Here is a 19,180-nt window from a genome sequence, read left to right on the forward strand (position 1 = left end):
CGGGCTGGCTTGTATTTTGCCCTTTGTAATCTTTCCGCCGAAGTCACAACCAGGCAAGAATCCGCAGCGGAGAGCTCCTGAGGGCGCGGCCGCGCTGGCGGTGAAAGTGTTAACAGGGCTGGGCAAGGCGATCGGAGGAGAGTCCGACTCCAGTTGGTAAAGTTTTCAAAGCGGCGGCAGGAGCGGCTCCCGGCGGCCAAACGGCAGCAGCGGGCTGGACGGAGCCCGCCGGAGCCGAGACCGTGCGGAGCGGAGCTCAGCCCGGGTTACAAGCTCAAGGTTAGTGGCCCCCGCACACGTCCCCGCGCTGACATCTCGGGAAGGCCAGGCGCCACCTCTCAGCCCGGTGTGTCCCGTCTGCTTTTCTCACCAGTGGGGCCACCGGCCCTCGTGCCAAACCTCCCGCGGCTGGTTCCTGGCGCTGGGAGGGACCGGGACCTCTTGCCAGGAGACTTTCCTAAACGGGAGGCTTCTTTTCAGATCTCTGAAAGGAAGCTGTTTCTGGAACAAGGATGAGTTTCAGAGCACACACGGCTATGGTGCCCCATCTTGGTTTCTGCAGGCAGTGACCGCAATCCAGAATTCCTATCTGCTTCAGTTGAAACTGGGAGCAATTGCCAAAGTAACAGAACAGGCTGTGCGACTTTATCTTATGGGAGGAATAGTGTCTCTGAGGCTAAGATAATCGAGGTGAGAAGGCGGAAAAAAAGAAATACAGAGGGAAAGGAAAGGAAGGCAAGAAAGAAAAACCTTCCAAACTGCATGGCTTGTAACTGAGACAAAACAATGTTTGAAAATCAGTTTCTAGTGGAAATGTTTCTGGGACATTGGTAGAAGGAAATAACGGGGGAAGATGTGGAAGAAATAGTTCGGAGAGTTGCTGTTGTGGCTCAGCGGTAATGAACCCGACTAGGATCCATGAGGTTGTGGGTTTGATCCCTGGCCTCTCTCAGTGGGTTAAGGATCCAGCATTGCCATGAGCTGTGGTGTGGGTCGCAGGTGAGGCTCAGATCCAGCTTTGCTGTGGCTGTGGTGTAGGCCGGCAGCTGTAGCTCTGATTCAACCCCTGACCTGGTAACTTCCATATGCCATGGGTGCAGCCCTAAAAAAGCAAAAAGCAACCCCTCCCCTCCGCCGCCTCCCCAAAAAAAGAGTCAGTAGCTTCACAGAAATGGTGTCCTGAGGAGCCTGTCATTTGAGAACCAGGACTGGTTGAAGGCTTCACCCCTCGGAGCCCTGGCTGGGAACAGGGGCTGGCTCTGCCCCCTAAAGAGGCCAGCCTTGCCCCCCCCCAACCCCACTCCCACCTTGCACATGGAGAGGCAGGGCATGAGTAGGCAGGGGCTGTCTCGCTGCCCCCTCCATCCTGCGGCAGGCAGGAGCCGAGGTGTATACCCGCTCGTACCGAATCAGAATGAGTCATCTGAAACGGGTGCTGGAACAAAGTCCTTGCAAACTGCCTTATGAGACACTGCCTCCGTGTAGGTGGGTACACCTTCTCAGAGCAGTCACAAGTCTTCTCGTCTCTTCTTCCTCCCCCCTTCAAACAGGCAGGCCTCCCGACACTCTCGGGACTGCGCCTGTGGCTCAGCCAGGCCACCATGCAGACTCTGCCCCCCCAGGTCAAGACTGGAGTTTTAAAATAAAATGGATGATGCGACGTTACTTGATCTTCTGGAGTGCCCCGTGTGCCTTGAAAAGCTCGATGTCACCGCCAAAGTCCTGCCCTGCCAGCACACCTTCTGCAGACCATGTCTCCAGAGGATTTTCAAGGCCCACAAGGAGCTGCGGTGCCCCGAATGCCGGACCCTGGCCTTCTGCAGCATCGAGGCGCTGCCGGCCAACCTGCTGCTCGTGCGTCTTCTGGACGGCGTGCGCTCGGGACGGGGCTCGGGGACCAGGGGCTCCTTCCGAAGGCCTGGCGTGCTGACCTCGCAGGACGGCAAGAAAAGCAGGACTCACCCCAGGGGTCTGCCGTGCAGCCCTTTCCGGCTGGTGCCTAACGTCAGAATCCACATGGATGGGGTAAGAGCGACCTCATTTGTGCTGTCTTGTCCGCTGGGAGGCTGGGTTTGGGCGCTCCAGCAGTTGGGGTGCTGTCCTTTTAGTTACGTTTCAAAGAGCTGCCGAGGATTCCCCGGGGATACGTTTCTGGAGGCGGTGATCCTTTTGCTGCAACTTGGTGGAATCCTGAGCTTCGCTAACCCACCAGGAATTCTTAGGATTCTTAAAGCTCCCCGGGTTCTCCCTTCCCCCAGCCTGGAAGGTCGCAGGACAAGGAAAGCCTTCTCGATGGCAGTTTTGGGTCTTTGACTTTTGGGGTTCTGAAGTTAAACCAGGGCACAGGAAATGCACAGAGGATGGGGAGAAGGAAAACACATCTCGTTGCTGGTTGCTTTTGAGATCTCTGAGGCGTTTCGAAATGTCAGGCTGTTTTGCATTTCACTCACATCTGTCTTCGCACTCCTGGTCATAAAGTGCCAGGATATCACTGAATAATGCGTTTGGTGTTGGGATAATGTGAATCATGGCTCTGTCCAGCCCTGGGAGCACAGCCTGAGGACTTTATCTGACCTGGCTGTGAGCCTTGTTGTGGGACATTGGGTAAGGGGACGTTGACAGTGCTCATTCATAATCGTTCAGAGTTATCGAGACACCTGACCCCCCAAATTCGTGTGCGGAAGGGAGGCTTCCAGGTGGGTCCAGGCTGGGCCATGAAATACTGCATACGTGTACAGGAGCCCCGCAGATGTGTCTTAGTTTGTAAGATGAACAAAACCTGCACAAAACGCACACTTGGGGCTATAATAAAAAGAGCCCCAGGGATAAACTCATTTGAGTAATAGAAAAAAAAAAAAAAAAAAGAGCCCCGGGGAGTTCCCGTTGTGGCTCAGTGGTTAACGAATCCGACTAGGAACCATGAGGTTGTGGGTTCGATCCCTGCCCTTGCTCAGTGGGTTAAGGATCCGGCGTTGCCGTGAGCTGTAGTGTGTGTTGCAGACGCAGCTCGGATCCCACGTTGCTGTGGCTGTGGTGTAGGCTGGCAGCTACAGCTCCGATTCAACCCCTAGCCTGGGAACCTCCACATGCCGCAGGAGCAGCCCTAGAAATGGCAAAAAAGACAAAAAAAAAAAAAGAGCCCCAGGATATCACTGAATAATGCGTTTGGTGTTGGGATAATATGAATCATGGCTCTGTCCAGCCCTGGGAGCACAGCCTGAGGACTTTATCTGACCTGGCTGTGAGCCTTGTTGTGGGACATTGGGTAAGGGGACGTTGAAGAGGAGGGCGTGGTCCTTGTGGCTCCAGGAGGATCACTTGCTATCAGTCCTAGAGTCAGTATGTCCAGGTGGCCATGGCGAGCCGTGGCCGGGGTGGTTGGCATCCTTTGAAAGCCTCTGCGGCATTCTGTGAAGTCCCATCTAAGTAACACAGGCGACACAGGCTTACAACTGCCTGCTGTGAAGCGTGGCAGAGGGTGGGCGAGTCTTCTCTGACCCCTTCCCAGTGAAAGAAAGCAGGCTGAGGTGTCTTCAGAGCTTCCCAAACATTCCTTCCAACAGCGCACCCCTCCCTGGGTTCCCTGCACCTTGAAGGTGGGTGGGGGGGTGTGTGGGAACGTCCACAGGGAGGGCAGGAAGAAGCAGGGCACTGCTGCCACTTCCTCCCGGCACACCTTTTATTGCCTTTGGGCTGATGCGTGAGAGCACATTCCAGGAAAGGGCTTGGCGCCCTGCTTTGAGGCTTCTTATTAGCCCAGGGTCTAGTCATCAATCAGAATCCACAGGCTTGCAACAGGCGGGGTGGGGAAGAGAGCAACCTTTCTCAGGCAGGCTGTGTTTATAGAGAATCAGGCTCTGCCTCTGAATTCCTGAGACCCAGCAACCTCTCCCTCCCCCACTCGGCAGAAGACTTGCCTCCCTGCAGGGCGGAGTGTCATCTCAGAAAGTGTTGCCAGATGGGAAGGAGGCAGTGACCTCTCACCCTCGCATATCTGGGTTCATACTTGCATCCTTTTTGCTGTGGCTACGTGGCTGAGAAAAGGTAGCCAGGGAGGGATTCCTGACTCGCTACTTTGGGAACCATAGAGGCGTCCCAGGCCCCTCCCGACACGGGGCGCTGTTGGAAGGGACAGCTGGTAAGATGCAGCGCAGGCCCAGAACTCCTTCGAGGGGACCTGTAACTTCAGACCGAGGGACCAGCGAGGGGTTGCACCCACCCTCCACGCTGCACTAGACCCGAGTCCTGTCAGGATGCTGAAATCCAGAACCAAACCACGCAGGGCTCCTGCTTTCAGGCAGGACTTGGTTTAGTGACGAGGTTCTGCAGGAGAGCAGGGCTGGCAGCCACCCCCCACCCCACCCAGGGCCCATTCCCTTCACTTGCTTCTCCAAGGGCCTCCTCCCATCCCTCTCCCCCCTCTCAGCGGGGATATGCAGGGGTCATTCCTGGATGTCACTCTGGCTTTCGTTCTGCACGCCACCTGTTCCACTCTCTCAAATGTAGCTACCTTTTCCTGAAAGCAGCTGTGCAGCTTTTGGTTCAGGAAATTGCCGACCATCTGGGGGACCACGGACGGTTCTGACAGGCAGAGGCGAGGCCTTGCCACCTGTGCCAAACCCTCACAGGCTGCCTGCCCTCTCAGCCTTGGTTTACCCCATCCAGTCCACACTTAATACTGGCTACCCCCCTCCCTCCAGAAGAGCACAAAGATTGTCTCTGCAGCATCTTTGGATCACCCCAGAAAACCCACGCCGCGTCAGTGCAGGGCACTGTCATTATCCTGAAACTTGCCATACGACTGGGGGCAAAACCCCTTCAGGTTGCTGGGTCTCCATTTAAAATTCGGTAAATTGGCAAAATGTAGTATAAAAACGGAGAGCCGTTGTGACGCTGAACTAATGAGTGTTTGCAAAGCACTTTGAGAGCCTTAGATGAAAGGCATTCGGGAGATGAGGATCATGCTAAACATTATTCTTGACGGTGTGTGGTGCCCCGCCGGGCATGCGGCATTCTGCAAAACCCCGCAGGAGTGAGAGCCCTTGCAGGAGAGCGTAATAAGAGTCATTACTGAACCTGAATCTATGATGAGGCCAGGCCAGGATAACACCAAGTGTAAAGTACCCCTCTAGGAGGGCAGAAATAACCTGTTGTCTCAGGGTAGCATTTTGTAAAACACCTCTTCCAGAGGGCTCGATGTTAAGGCAGCCCTCTGAAAGACTTCATTTAACTTCCTGTCCGTGAGCTTTTTAAGCCCAGAGTTTGTTCTGCTCGCCTAGACGCAACTAAAAAATAAGCGTATCGAGATCTTTCTGTGGGCTCAAAGAAGCCTGGTACTTTGTGTGCCAGCTAGGGTGGAACTGCTGTCACACTTCATGGTGCCAGCCCGAGAGAGAGAAAAAAATAGTCCATGATGCCTGTGTGTCTAAAACCCTCCCAAGCCGATTGTGTAAAAAGAAGCCTTGAGACATGGCTTGAGTGTGTACAGCACGCAGTTAATTTCAAATTTCATCAGGTAAGAGCAGCAGACTCCAGGGGGCCTGTGGCCATACAAATCTCCCCAGTTTTTATTCCTTCCCACGCTGCGGCCAAGCCAAAGGATCTGTGCAAGCCTTGGAGATGGTTCTGGGCTTCTGCATGGCTGATCTCTCTTTCTCCTCTCTCTGTTGCCCTTTAATAATATTTTCTTTTTTAATTTTTTTATGTTTTGACCACACCGCAGCGTGGGATCAAACCCAAGCCACTGCGACAATGCTGGATCCCTAACCCTTGAGGCCACCAGGGAACTCCTGATAGCATTGAGGAATCAGAACAGGCAGGAAAACAGTAGAGCTAAACATCCACAGACCTAGGTTTGAAAAACACCAGAATTCCAATCCTGATGCTGCCCCTCTATCCATCGCTCTGTGCTTTGGATGAGTCAGTTAAGCCGCAGGGCCTCTGGTTCATCTTCTGTAAACTGGAGATAATAGTAGACCTACCTCAGAGCGTGGCTGGGAGGAAATAAGTGGGACGATTCAGGTCACTGAGCGCAATGAGGCTCCTGTCACGTGCTCAATAAATGTTAGCTGTTGTTGTTTGTTAAGGCGGCTCAAGATGCGCCGCTTGAAATTAGATACGATCTCCCACCCCCTTATGAATCAAGCATCATCCAGAATAGGAATCGCGACCCCGATTTTTGGCTTGTTTGGCTGTCAAATGATGTGTGACCATGATTCAGGTGTGTGAGTCCTCCTAGCCTGTGGGGGCTTGGCAGCTCGCTGCCAAGCCCCTTGAGGAGCAAGGAGTGGATTCTAGGAGAAAATGTGCCAGCCAGATTCACTCCCCCCGTTGGCAAGCTCAGCGGAACGCCCTACGCAGGGCACAGCCTGGTCCACTTCCCCAGCATTGCCAGCGCCTCGGTGACGTCTCCCTCCCCTCTCCCCTGCGTCTCTCTATCCCCACCCACGACACAGACGGTGCCACCCTGGGCCTTGCAGGGCTGGACGTTCCCCCTTTTCTTCGTTGCACATCATGCCAACCACACACATTCCTGCCTCGCTCGCCCTGCCTCGGCGAGAACACACCTGCCACCTCCGGCACACAGCCCAGGTGGCTGTGTCCTAGAAACTTCTTCAGCTGCTGTGGCAAAGCAGCTGAGGGGGAAAAATGAGGTTGGAAGGCACATAAGGGAATGATTCTAGGAGAAAATGTGCTGCGAAGAAACCAGAAGGCGTCCAAGCCCCTTTCCTGGGTCTCAGCTGTTGTGCCCTGCCGCAGGGCTGTGACACAGATGGTGGTTTCTGCTGAACGTGCAAGGGAGCTAAAGCCACCCCAAGACCCTGAAAACAGCAGGCAGGTGCCACGGGGTCCACGAGGGTCGGATGTGGCAAGTGGAGGAAGACATAAATGTAGGAGCTGAGGTTGCGACATCAGAAGACCTAGATGGGTCTCCAGCTCCACCCACATTTGCAAACCTTTAAAAGACCCACGTGGCCCCAAGCTGGCTCTGCCCCGGCCTCTCTCCACATACCTCCTTCCCAGGGGCAGTCCTCTCCCTTCGACTGACTACGGGAGTGTGTAAGGACTGTGGTCTTATGGAGCTGGGTTTGTGCTGAGATTCAGTTATTTATTAGCTGTGAGGCCTTAGGCAAGTCGCTGAACCTCCCTGAGCCCCAGTTTCCATATTTACGTAAAGGAGTACACCTATCATAGGCTATTTTGTGATTAAAATGAGATACTGCATGTCAAAAGCTTGGTATAGTAGCGTCCGTAATAGATGCTAATAAATATTAGCAACAGTAAATGACAAAACAATAACAATCGAAGAAAAAGTTTGAGGCATTAGATTTGGAGTTCTTTGCACCCACAAAGGAACATGCAGAAACTTCTGTGAAAAAATGAAGCAAATAGGACAGCAAAAGGAAGGGGAGCTCTCGAAAAATGGTCACAATAGTCAAAAATAATTACAATCTTCTCCCGGGCTTAGGGGTTGGGAGAAGATGTAATTATAAAAGGATACATGAGGGGAAGTTCCTGTTGTGGTTCAGTGGGTTAAGAACCTGACATAGCATCCGTGAGGATGCAGGTTCGATCCCCGGCCTTGCTCAATGGGTTAAAGATCCAGCGTTGCCAGGAGCTGTGGTGTAGGCTGGCAGCTGTAGCTCCAATTCGACCGCTAGCCTGGGAACTTCCACATGCTGTAGGTGTGGCCCTAAAAAGAAAAAAAAAAAAAAAGGATGCATGAGGAAATGTTATGGGGTGAAGGAACTGTCCTGTATCCTGATTGCGGTGCAGTTAAATGAATCTATAGATGTGTCAGCATCCACAGGAATATATACCAAGAGGAAAAAAAGAGTCCGTTTTACTGCATGATGATATTTACAATAATATTTTTAACTATTTTATTTATTTTTGGCTGCGCCCTGGGCATGCAGAAGTTCCTGGGCCAGGGATTGAACACAAGCCACAGCACTGACACTGTTCCTTAACCACTAGGCCACCAGGGAACCCCCTAAAATAATATTTTTAAAATTAGGCGTTCCTGTTGTGGCTCAACGGTAATGAACCTGACTAGTATCCATGAGGATGAGGGTTCGATCCCCGACCTCACTCAGTGGGATAAGGATCCGGTGTTGTCGTGAGCTGTGGTGTAGGTTGCAGACACGGCTCAGATCTTTGTGGCTGTGGCTGTGAGGTAGGCTGGCAGCTGCAGCTCTGATTCAACCCCTAGCCTGGGAACTTCCCCATGCCATATAGGTGTGGCCCTAAAAACCAAAAAATAAAAATAAAAATAAAAAAATTAAAGGGACCTCTTGTACATTTCTTCAAGGCTCTGCCTGATTTCACCAGGCACACTCTGATTTCCTTTCATCTCTGTCTGTACCGACACAGTGCTATTTCAGAGAAGGATTTTGCCATCATTAAATGAGCAGAGTAGTTCCTGCAGGTGGGCTTCTCTCTGTTTTAGCAAACCATTCTGTTACCTCCTTCAGTTTTCTCCTCGGGTGCAGGTATGTGGCCAGGGGACTCACACAGTAGCTCACCCGTGTGGACGGCCGCCGCAGACGGTGGGGCAGCGGGTTCGGCCTCCTCAGCCTCAATTATCCACCACATGCACTGGGGCGTGTCACCTAAGGGATGAGTCAGGGCCTATTTCTGAGTTGTTTTCGTTGCCTCTTAGGAAAGGGTACCTGCCCAGATGTCCCTTCATCCCATAGAGAGATTGTGGAATGAGGAAAGTGCCTGTTCAGCCCTGAACTCACAACCCCATTCCAGACGCCACCCACCCCTACATAGCTGTGGGCTTAGCTGGGGCCACTCAGATACAGCTCTCATCAAGCTCTTTCTCTTCTCCCTTTCTTTCTCATTTTTTAATTCGTGCTTCTGATTTAGGCCAGTCTTCCTCAAAGTGTACTCTTTAAGCTATTACTGGATGTTCCATAAAGCTCCAGGGTCAAACGAACCTGAGGTTAAAACAGCACTCGACATATTTTCTTTGCCATAGGACTTTTCCGTACTTTTCGCTTGCTGATGAATTGTGAATCTCTGAGTGGTGGATAATAATAAAAAATGTGGCCCAAATTTCTGTGACAGTGGTCCCCCATCTCCCCCCTTTTGTAAGTACCTTGGGTCGTATTAATTGTCCATGGAACAGATTTTGGGAAATGTTGTGTCATTCTAATGCAGAGATAGCTGAGCTCCCAAAGAGAAGCCCTGTTGTAGTTAGAGACCACTGACTCTTCCAGGAAGAGTTTTAGGCAAGTTCCCATCATTAGAAGGTATTTTTGTAAGCGGCGAGGCCCTCCTGTATACAGGAGAATATGTCCAATCTCCTGGGATAGACCATGACAGAAAAGAATATAAAAAAATGAATATATATATATATATATACACATATATACATATCTAAGCACTGCCTCGTGAAAAAACCAACTAGTTAGATACATATATCTTAAGTGTATACACGCACAAACACACACATATCACGTGCATATAGTATATATATATATATATATATATATATATATATATCGTCCATTTAAAAAGGTATTATCTAAGATGTATTATTTAGTTATAGCTCTTAGGGGGGAGAAAAAGAAACACTACCATGTTCGATGTTCTCTGTAAGATACATCCAACTCTGGAAATGTTAAGATAGGAAAAAAGGAATGTCTTATCCAAGGGTACATATTGTCTGATTCCATTTATATAAAATTCTAGAAATGGCAAACATATAAACCGTAGTGGTTTTCTAGGTAATGCAAAATGTTTTATGTGGTGGCATAGAGGTGTGTCTAAATTCATCAAACTGTACACTTAAAAAGAGTGCTTTTTTGGAGTTCCTGCTGTGGCGCAGTGGGTTAAAAATCCAACAGCCTGTGTCGCTGAGGAGCTACGGGTTCCATCCTCTGCCCAGTTCAGTGGGTTAAAGGATCCAGCGTTGCTGCACTTTCCATTTGGATCAATCCCTGGCCCAGGAACTTCCACGTGCTGTGGGTGTGGCCTCCCCAAAAGTGCATTTTTGGTGTGTAAATTATCACCCAATACAGGGATTAAGACAAAGACATCTTAGGCTCAAAAAAAGGATGGTTTATGAAAATGTCAGATGATGGGTGTTGTTCAGTTTAAGGAAAATGAAGTTTGGCCAATAAAAAGAAACTTCCAAGAAAAAAAAAGGACGTGATTTAACGGTCAGCAAAGTCTTGATCAAGGGATGAAAAGGCAGGGCATGTGGGTGCCCGGAAAGCGGGGGACGGGACAGCGAATGGGAGGGAATGGGAGCTGAAAGAGGAGGAGGAAGTGGATGGAGAGGACAAGGGGGGGAGGGCGGGGGGGGTTGGTTTCCTGCGTCAAAACCATCGCTAGGAAGGCATGTGTCAGTTGCTGTCTGTAATGAAATCTCCAAATCTCCGTAGCCAAACTGGTTACTCGTTACTGGTTACTGTATCTCCCTAATGGGTTCAGTGCAGCCAGATAAAACATCTCTGCTCCAAGCAGATGGCTGACTTACCAGGGAACCGAGGAGCGGTCTCCACTTCACTGGCAGACAGAGCCACTCTTTTCCATGGCGATGGTCAGGTTCCCTGACAACCCTAGCACGCAGGAACACGAGCCAGCACACCCAAAGCAAGTGGTCAAACAGGGCAAGGAAGACGCCTCCATTCGCCGTGAGCTGCTTCCTGCAGCCCAGGTCTGTGCCAGCCCCCGAGCCACACAGCATTCCAGGTTCCCAGCTCAGAAGCCAGGACATTTGATGGACTGCTTCTAAGTGCCTGCTGCGTGCCAGGCTCTGTCTTGAAAGCTCACACCAGGGATACGCATAGGCTCAGACCCCGGGACTCAAAGAGTAAGTAGCTGAGCGCATCTCAGATCTCTCACATTTTTTCAGTCTGTCTTCCCAGCACCAGCAGAACAGGCAACTTGTCCTGTCTCTCAGTATTGTGCTTGGAGCACCCAGCCGAGAGCCTGGCCCAGATGAGGAGCCCCCAAATGGTCCCCGAATGGATGACTGTATAAATGCACATATTCACATCTCTGGTAGACGTCATGGGATCAGGGAATAACTTCTCATGATGCAGAAGTGACCTCTTTGCGAACTGTGCCATGACAAAGCCAGGTGAGGACTCAGCAGCCTATGACCTCAGGCACAGTCATGCGGTCTGCATGGGAACTAGTCTACGTGGGAATCACTTTAGTAAATACGTTTGTGGTGACATACACAGCTGTCCATAAAACATAGTGGGCCAGGTTCAAAATCACTTAGCTCATGAATTGCTAACCCTAAAAAGACAGGAAATGCCCCTTGCACATACGGCCAAATTCTGGTATCAGACATCACAGATTTTACGTGCTCCTTTGATCCTGGGGAAACACCTCAAGTTGAGTCCATTTGCACTTAGTTCCAGGAATGCAGTGACAGAAAAGCAGAGGCACTAGGAGAATGTACCATGAGTTACGAGCTGAATTGACCTGACCTTCTGTATGAAGGCAAGACAGCATATTTCAGGTAGGAGCAGCCCCTGCACCGCTCATGCTCACAGATCTATGTCACGTGTGCATATAGTTTATCTAACATAAAATGTGCCATTTTAGCCAACTTTGAATGCACAGTTCCCTGGCATTAAGCATATATACATTGTTGTGCAACAAACCAACAAACACACTCCATCTCCAGAACTTTTCATCATCCCCTACTGAAACTCTGTACCAGTTAAACAATCGCTCCCCATTGTGCCCTGGGGGGTGTGTGTGTGTGTGTGTACGTGTATGTACATATGTATTTCTTTAAACTTCTGAGTAAGAGGAATCAGTGTTTTAGTGTCATTTTAAAATGTGTATTCCAATTTTCTGCTGCTTCTGACTTTGGACTTCCCATGAGATAAGTGAATAAACTAGTGCTATGATTCAGAACAAAGGCTCTTCTTTCTGGTGTACCGGCTGTGTGCTTCTGGCCAGTTACTTGGGGCCTCTGAGCATCGCTGCTCCAAAATGAAAACGGGAGACCTAGCTCATAGGGTTCTTGGGGGGATTTAATGAGGTGCTTCCTGTAAAGTGCTCAGCACAGGGTCCGGACAGAGTCAGCTCCTTGTAAAGGCTAACTGCCTGCACTCCCCCAGGTCGGTTAATCTTGCAAAGGACCACCACGCTCACTGTGGCCGACCTGCTGTTTCACTGCATTTGTAGGCAGCAGAGATCAAGCCATACTTGGAGGATAAGTCAAGACAATGCTTGTAAAGTTGTTAGCACAGGGCGTGATACTTCGTCCTCTGTGACAGTAAGTGTGTGGCATTATTGTCATTTCCTCTGCCCCATTCGTTCAACAGGCTTAGACAGGATGCCTGTAATGAGTAAGACCCTTTGCGGGGCTCCAGTGCAGAACAAAAGCAAACAAGATCGGATCCTTAATAAGCTGTATCCATGGAAGAGGCCCAGGAAAACTGGGTAACTCACCAAAACGGCTGAAAGGCTCACCTGAAGGAGCTCATAGTCTTTTGGGAGACAGCCACGCAAACTAATGATGACAGTGCAGTTAATAAGGCTTAAAACAAAGGACTTACTGTGTCAGGCGCTGGGAACATGCGCTTTTCCCTACAGAATCTCACCGAACTCTTTCTACGACCCACTGAGATGGATGCGACTTTTTAACTTCATGCATAAGAGGTCTGTGCTCACTCCATGTTGCTGTGAGAACACACAACGGGAGAAAATGGCTACAGGTCACAATGTAGCCTTCCTGAATTTGTGTTCGGGGCAGTTACTGAGGTTGCGTTTTTGAAAACTGCGGATGCCCTGATTCCGAACCACCCGGCGTTCACAGAAAGCCATGACACCAGGGACTGCAAACCTCACAATTCACGGAGAGGCATGAAGGGGAGGGTGAGTCCCTGCCTCCTTGGTCCCCCTGCTGCGGGTTTTGGAAAACGTGCGTTTCGGCTCTGTTCACCTGCAAGGTGGCGTGAACACCAGCAGGAGAGGTGAGAGCGCCCAGATCACTCCCTCCTACCCTCCTCTGAAAGGCTGCTGGGAACACTTCAGCCTGGAGACAGGAGACATAAGACAGAGATTCCCGGGGTGCCTGAAGCAAACCACTCTAGCCGAGCGGGTCAGCTAACCGCCAGGGTCAGTGAGGGTACGTCTGGAGCCATCTGCCAAACTGGGAGACCAGCCCCCAGGGGCCTGCAGCCCACCCTCAGGTCTCAGTGTAGCCTTCACTCCTGCAGAAGTCAGCAGCCCTTGGAGTTCCTGTCGTGGCTCAGTGGTTAACGAACCCGACTAGGAACCATGAGGTTGCGGGTTCGATCCCTGGCCTGGCTCAGTGGGTTAAGGATCCGGCGTTGACGTGACCTGTGGTGTAGGTCGCAGACGCAGCTCAGATCCCACGTTGCTGTGGCTCTGGTGCAGGCCGGTGCCTACAGCTCTGGCCTGGGAACCTCCATATGCTGCGGGAGCAGCTCTAGAAAAGGCAAAAAGACAACAAAAAAAAAAGAAGAAGAAGAAGTCAGCAGCCCTCTGTCCCACATCCCCAGCCAGCCTGCTGTAGATTCCTCCTCAGGTTTGCAGAGTCCCCCTGCAACCCCCTGGCCTCACCGCACACATAAGCTCCATGAGCTTAAAGAGCTATCTTGTCTCCTCTGTACCCAGCACGGTGCCTGAAATCAACCAACATTCAACAGATACCGAACTGCATACTGTTAGATTACGTATTAGATTCAGCATCTTCATGGCCGCGGAGCCCGAGGCGGGAGGGAAGGAGGCATCCCAGCCATTTTGTCCCCAGGAGCCCTTCCAGCCCCTGTCTGGTTGACAAGGGTGTTTCTTGACTTCAGCCCCAGGTGTGTTAGGAATGGCATGTAGGTGCTTGCAGGGGATTCAGAGGGAACTGAGAGGTGAAAAAAGAAGTCAGACCAGAACGGAGGCAGATAGAGAGGAGAACACCAACTGACTGGCAGGCCCAGCCCTCTGAGCGGGTTGTCCTGGTTTTGCAGAATTCGGGGTGATGTTGCCGCGCACACAGAGGTATTTTAATTGGTTGCCAAGGCAATGCCGCAGAGTCAGTGGGCATGGAGCAGGAATAGATCCCTGCGGAACTGCGTTCAGGAGGGTATCTGGCTGTGACATTAACGAACTGCCTGGACGGCACGGCTACAATCCATCTTATTTGGGACTTTTGCTTAATAAACAGGGATGGCAGGGGGGTGGAGGGCAGAGGAGAGAACATCTCCTCCTGGCCCTCTGGAGAAGCGGGAGAGAGAGTCGTCTGAGTTTCCAGCTTCTCCGTGGAGTGGTGAATCCCTAAGGAGGAAAGAAACCTCGGTAGGTTGGTTCCATGCTCGAGGGAAGGAGGACTAGGCGACTGAAGAACAGAGGGCGATGACAGTGTCTTTTCCTCCTCTTGAGAGATTAGAAGCAGGACCCAGGAGCCTGCGTTTCCACAAAAAGAACATTGTCCATCTCCTCTTTTACTTCCCGTTATGTGAGAAAGGAAAAGAATTTGCTACTAAACATGGCTCCTTTTATTCTGTTTTTGTCGTCTTAAGTTTTTGAAACACTGAGATGTTTTTGTTTTTCGTTTTTTGTTTTCCCCACAATCATAAAACTGTGTGGTCGAGACAGGTCCTGTGTTTTCTAACTCTTCCATTCTACTTGCTGACCCAGGACCTAGAGGATCAGGCAACCCTCATCACACAGAGCACCTGTCCTGATGTTTTGGGCAGGGAGGGAGGGACCAGGAAAGAGAGAAGCTGGAGGGAAGGTGGCTGTTATTAGGCAGCACCTTAATGGAGCGACCTAAATGTCCATCGACAGAGGAACGGATAAAGAGGTGGTAGTACGTGTATACAATGGAATATTACTCAGCCGTAAAAAGGAATGAAATAGTGCCATTTGCAGCAATAAGACTGGACCTAAAGACTCTCATACTGAGTGAAGTAAGTCAGAAAGAGAAAGACAAATACCGTATGATATTACTTTTATGTGGAATCTAAAAAATGGATGCAAATGAACTTTTTTACAAAACAGAAACAGACTCACAGACTTGGAAGACAAACTTACGGTTACCAAAGAGGAAAGTGAGGGGGAGAGCTAAATTAGGAGTTTGGGATGAACAGACACATACTACTGTCTATAAAATAGATAATCAACAAGGACCTACTGCACAGCACAGAGAATTCTACTCAATATCCCGCAATAAACTATACGGGAAAAGAATCTGAAAAAGAATGGATATGTGTATATATATAACTGATTCCCTTTGCTGTACACCTGAAACTTACACACCTTTGTAAATCAACTATATGCTAGGATAAAATAAAAATCAATAAAATAATTGACCATCACTTAGCACACACTGTGCCAGGCATCGTGTGAAGGAGCATGGATTTCTTGAACCCTCTCAACACACCTTGGCGGTCCACGGTGTTTTCTCATTTGGCAGGTGAAGCTAGGAAATGGCAGAACCAGGACTTGAACCAAGTTGGCCTGCATCCAAGGACGGGGCCCTTACGAGGTCCGTGAGCGTGGCCAAGACAAGCACAGTGTTCCCTGGGAGCCCCGTGGGGCCCTGCCCCACCTGCCACTGCTGGGAGGGTCCTGGTGGCACCACCATCACCATTCTGACATTGCTGATTAACTCCAGAGCATGACGCAACCCTGAGCCAACCCAGCTCTGTGTTCACTACACGCTGTGTCTTAACTGGATGCCGCTTGGCCATAAACGTGGGGGTAAAAGTGGTGGAAATGAGTCTGGGGGGACCGAGAGGGAGACCAGAGGTGGGGGAATCAGAGGAGAGAGGAGGGGAGGGGTGGAGAAGGGCAGAAAAGATACATGGGAGATGGAGACGGCTCGCAACCGGGGCAGGGTGGAGGAGGAAGGGGAGCAGCTGATGGAGGAACCCAGCATGCAGGGGAGGGAGGCTGGGGAGAGAGGCTATCAGGAGACACGGCAGGCTCTGACCCGGAGCTGGTCTGCTTTTCCTGAAATGGAAACAGGCTTAGAACAAAACGTTGACGCTCCGTTCCTTTCGGAAACCTGTCTCCAGGAAAGGCAAAGTGGTCTGTGATGGGTGGGGGAAGAATAGAACCTGAAATTCAGGAAAGTCAGCTTCTGATCCTGTCTTAGCTGAGAACCAGCCCTGTGACATGGAATGTACCTAAGTCCTTAATAAATATGAGCAACCAGGATGGTTAAAGAGAAGGTCTCAGCTTCCCCGAGGCTTAGGATGCCACCATCGCAAATTTAAAATTCGCCCTCTTCGTAGTTTACAGAATAGAGGAATGATAAGAAGTATTTGCATTTATTTTTCAAGTATACATCAAAGTGATTCAGTTGTATTTTTTTCAGATTCTTTTCCATTGTAGGTTATTACAAGATACTGGGTATAGTTCCCTGTGCTTTACAGTAAATCCTTGTTGATGATCTATTTTATATATAATAGTGCATATCTGCTAATCCCATACCCCTCATTTATCACCTCCACCCACCCACCCCACCCCCGCATCCCTTTTGGTAACCATGTTTGTTTTCTATGTCTGTTTTGTAAATAAGTTCATTTGGGAGTCTCTGTGGTGGCACAACAGGATTGGTGGTGTCTTAGGAGCACTGGGACCCAGGTTCGATCCCCGCCCTGGCACAGTGGGTTAGGGATCAGGCATTGCCACAGCTGCAGCTTAGGTCGTGCCTGTGGCTCCGATCTAATCCCTGGCCTGGGAACTCCATATGCCAAAGGGTGGCCAAAAGAAAAAACATTCATTTGTGTTATTTTATTGTATTTTGTTTTTTGTCTTTTGGGGGCCGCATATGGAGGTTCCCAGGCTAAGGGTCGAATTGGAGCTGTAGCCACTGGCTGACACCACAGCCACAGCAACGCCAGATCCGAGCCACATCTTCGACCTACACCACAGCGCAGGGCAATGCCAGATCCTTAACCCACTGAGCAAGGCCAGGGATCGAACCCGCAACCTCACGGTTCCTAGTCAGATCCATTTCCCCTGCGCCACGACAGGAACTCCTGTGCTATTCTTTAGATTCCACATGTAAGTGGTATCATGTGGTACTTGCCCTTCTCTTTCTGATTGACTGAGCGTGATCATCTCTTGCTCTATTAGCCATGCTGCTGAAAGTGGCATTATTGTTTTTTATGTAGTTATTTTCTTCTCAAGTTTAGCAGTGGCTGAAATTGGAAGGGAAGTGGGGCCAATAAGAGGAGAAATCCGAATAAGGCTCAGTGGCATCTGTCAGGGTCGGGGGCTGAAGGTGACCCGAGCGACACAGTTTCCCTTGCCCCTTCCTTCATCAACAGCGACCGTCATGGGAGGGGCCCAAGGGCGGCGGCTGCGTTGGTGGCGTTTCTCTCTGCCAGCATCCTCTGCTTCCGTTTTGCCAGGCACTTCCCAGCAGACCAGTGGGCTTCCATGATCCTCTGCCCGGTCATGACAGTGGGGCTGGCAGGCCCAGGCCGCCCGGGCGAGTGGCTCCAGCGCCTTGGCACGGTCCTGCCTGTAGCGCTGCCTCCCCTCTGCTGACCGGCCTTCGGCCTCCCTGGATGATGCCGACGACCTCGTGGTGACTTTGTAGCCTCTGCCCCGTGGCATTTCTGCTCCAAACATCCACGGGATGTCCTTTTCCTTGCACGGGGAAGTCCGCCCCGAGGCAGACCTCGCGGGGTTGGTAGTAGCAGGTGTTCTCTGTGTGCTGCTGCTCTGGACTCTGTCGTGAGGGTCACAAGCTGCTCCATGAGGAGGTCGAAGGCCTTTGTAAAGCAGGTCCTAGGGTTGGGTGGAAACGTCTGCCAGTGAGGCCAGTTGTGCGGCGTGGGGGCTCAGGGTACACGTCCTTGGCCCAGCCATCCTGGCCTCTGCCTCGGGTCCCCTGCCCTATGTGCCCACACAGAGGGCCAAATGGCATTATTTCGTTCTTTTTCACGGCTGAGAAATATTCCATTGTGTATATACATCACATCTTCTTTATCCGTTCATCTGTCGATGGACATTTGGGTTGTTTCCACATCTTGGCTATTGTGACTAGAGCTGCAGTGAACATAGGGGTGCATGTATCTTTCCAATAGCGTTTTCTTCTTTTCTGGATAGATGCCCAGGAATGGGACTGCAGAATGATATAGGATAGTTTTCTTTCTAGTTTTTGAAGGGCGCGCCAGGCTGGTCTCCATAGTAAATTGGTTGTGCCAATTTATGTTCCCACCAACAGTGAAGGAGGGTCCCTTTCTCCACAAGCCCGCATTCTTCACCATCGCTCCATGCAGCCTGAGCCCGTAGAACCGTGGCCCTGCCTTCCCTGTGCAAAGCGTACACGAGCACACATTGCTTTTCTTCATTAACACGGCATTAGCAAGTTCCCCTCAAGTTGTGTTACGTGTGTAAATCTCGTCACTCCAGAACGCCATCGTACCAACCACATGTGCAGGGACTCGGGGAGCCTTCTAATTCCTTCATAGTCCAGAATCTCACACCTGAAAGAGATCTTGCTGGCCCTCCGAGCCAGCCAGCCGCCTCCCCTCTGCTTCCGTCCTCTTTGACTCCCACAGAGATGCCCACGTGACTGTGGCTTCGAATCTCCCGTGTGGGGGACTCTTCTAAGCCTGAACCCCCCTCTTCCCTCCGCCTCCAGACAGCAGCCTTCGAATAGTTGTGCTGAGACTGAGCACACAGCACACACCTGCTCCCTCTTTCCACGGGAGCCTGCAGGTCTCCGAGGGCAGTTCTGGAGGGTTGCAGCTTACTTTGCATTCCACTTTCCCCAGGCTCAAGTACTTCTCTTAGTCCATCTGGTGAGCTGGTTTAATCACTCCTAACCCAGGGGCTCTCAAGTCATGATAACCGATTTCAAATCCCAGTTGTACCTCTTGTTCGCTGTGTGGACCTGGGTAAGTCACCGAACCTCTCTGAGCCTGTCTCTCTTCACTGGAGGCTGGGGTAACTTGCCACCTACCTCCCACACTGGTTCTGAGGTGTAAACGAGGTGACACACGTGACACACTCAAGGCCTGGCCTCTGCGTGCACTGATTCCGTGGTGATGACGTCTGTTATTCTACGGAGTTATTATAGCCACGCTCCCTTCAGAGGGGTCTGTCTTTTTCCACTGGGAGCACCTGCTCTAAGGTCCAGTTGCTTTCGGCTCAGACCGCCCACAGATAAGCAGAACGGGGTTCTGCCCATAAAAGATCGATGAAGTATTTCCACACT

The 19,180-nt window shown here is 50.9% G+C and overlaps 1 protein-coding gene across 1 annotated transcript in view; it reads left to right on the forward strand.

The window, feature by feature from the left end:
- The window catches only part of SH3RF2 (SH3 domain containing ring finger 2), a 125,838-nt gene continuing 106,658 nt past the window's right edge, over window positions 1–19,180 (forward strand). The window contains exons 1-2 of the mRNA XM_047778949.1: window positions 1–279; window positions 1,551–2,025. Coding sequence (XP_047634905.1) covers window positions 1,648–2,025 — 378 coding nt within the window. The 5' untranslated portion in view covers window positions 1–279; window positions 1,551–1,647. The remainder of the gene's footprint in view (window positions 280–1,550; window positions 2,026–19,180) is intronic.

This window comes from Phacochoerus africanus, chromosome 4, assembly GCF_016906955.1.
Source record: "Phacochoerus africanus isolate WHEZ1 chromosome 4, ROS_Pafr_v1, whole genome shotgun sequence".
Classification (NCBI taxonomy): Eukaryota; Metazoa; Chordata; class Mammalia; order Artiodactyla; family Suidae; genus Phacochoerus; species Phacochoerus africanus.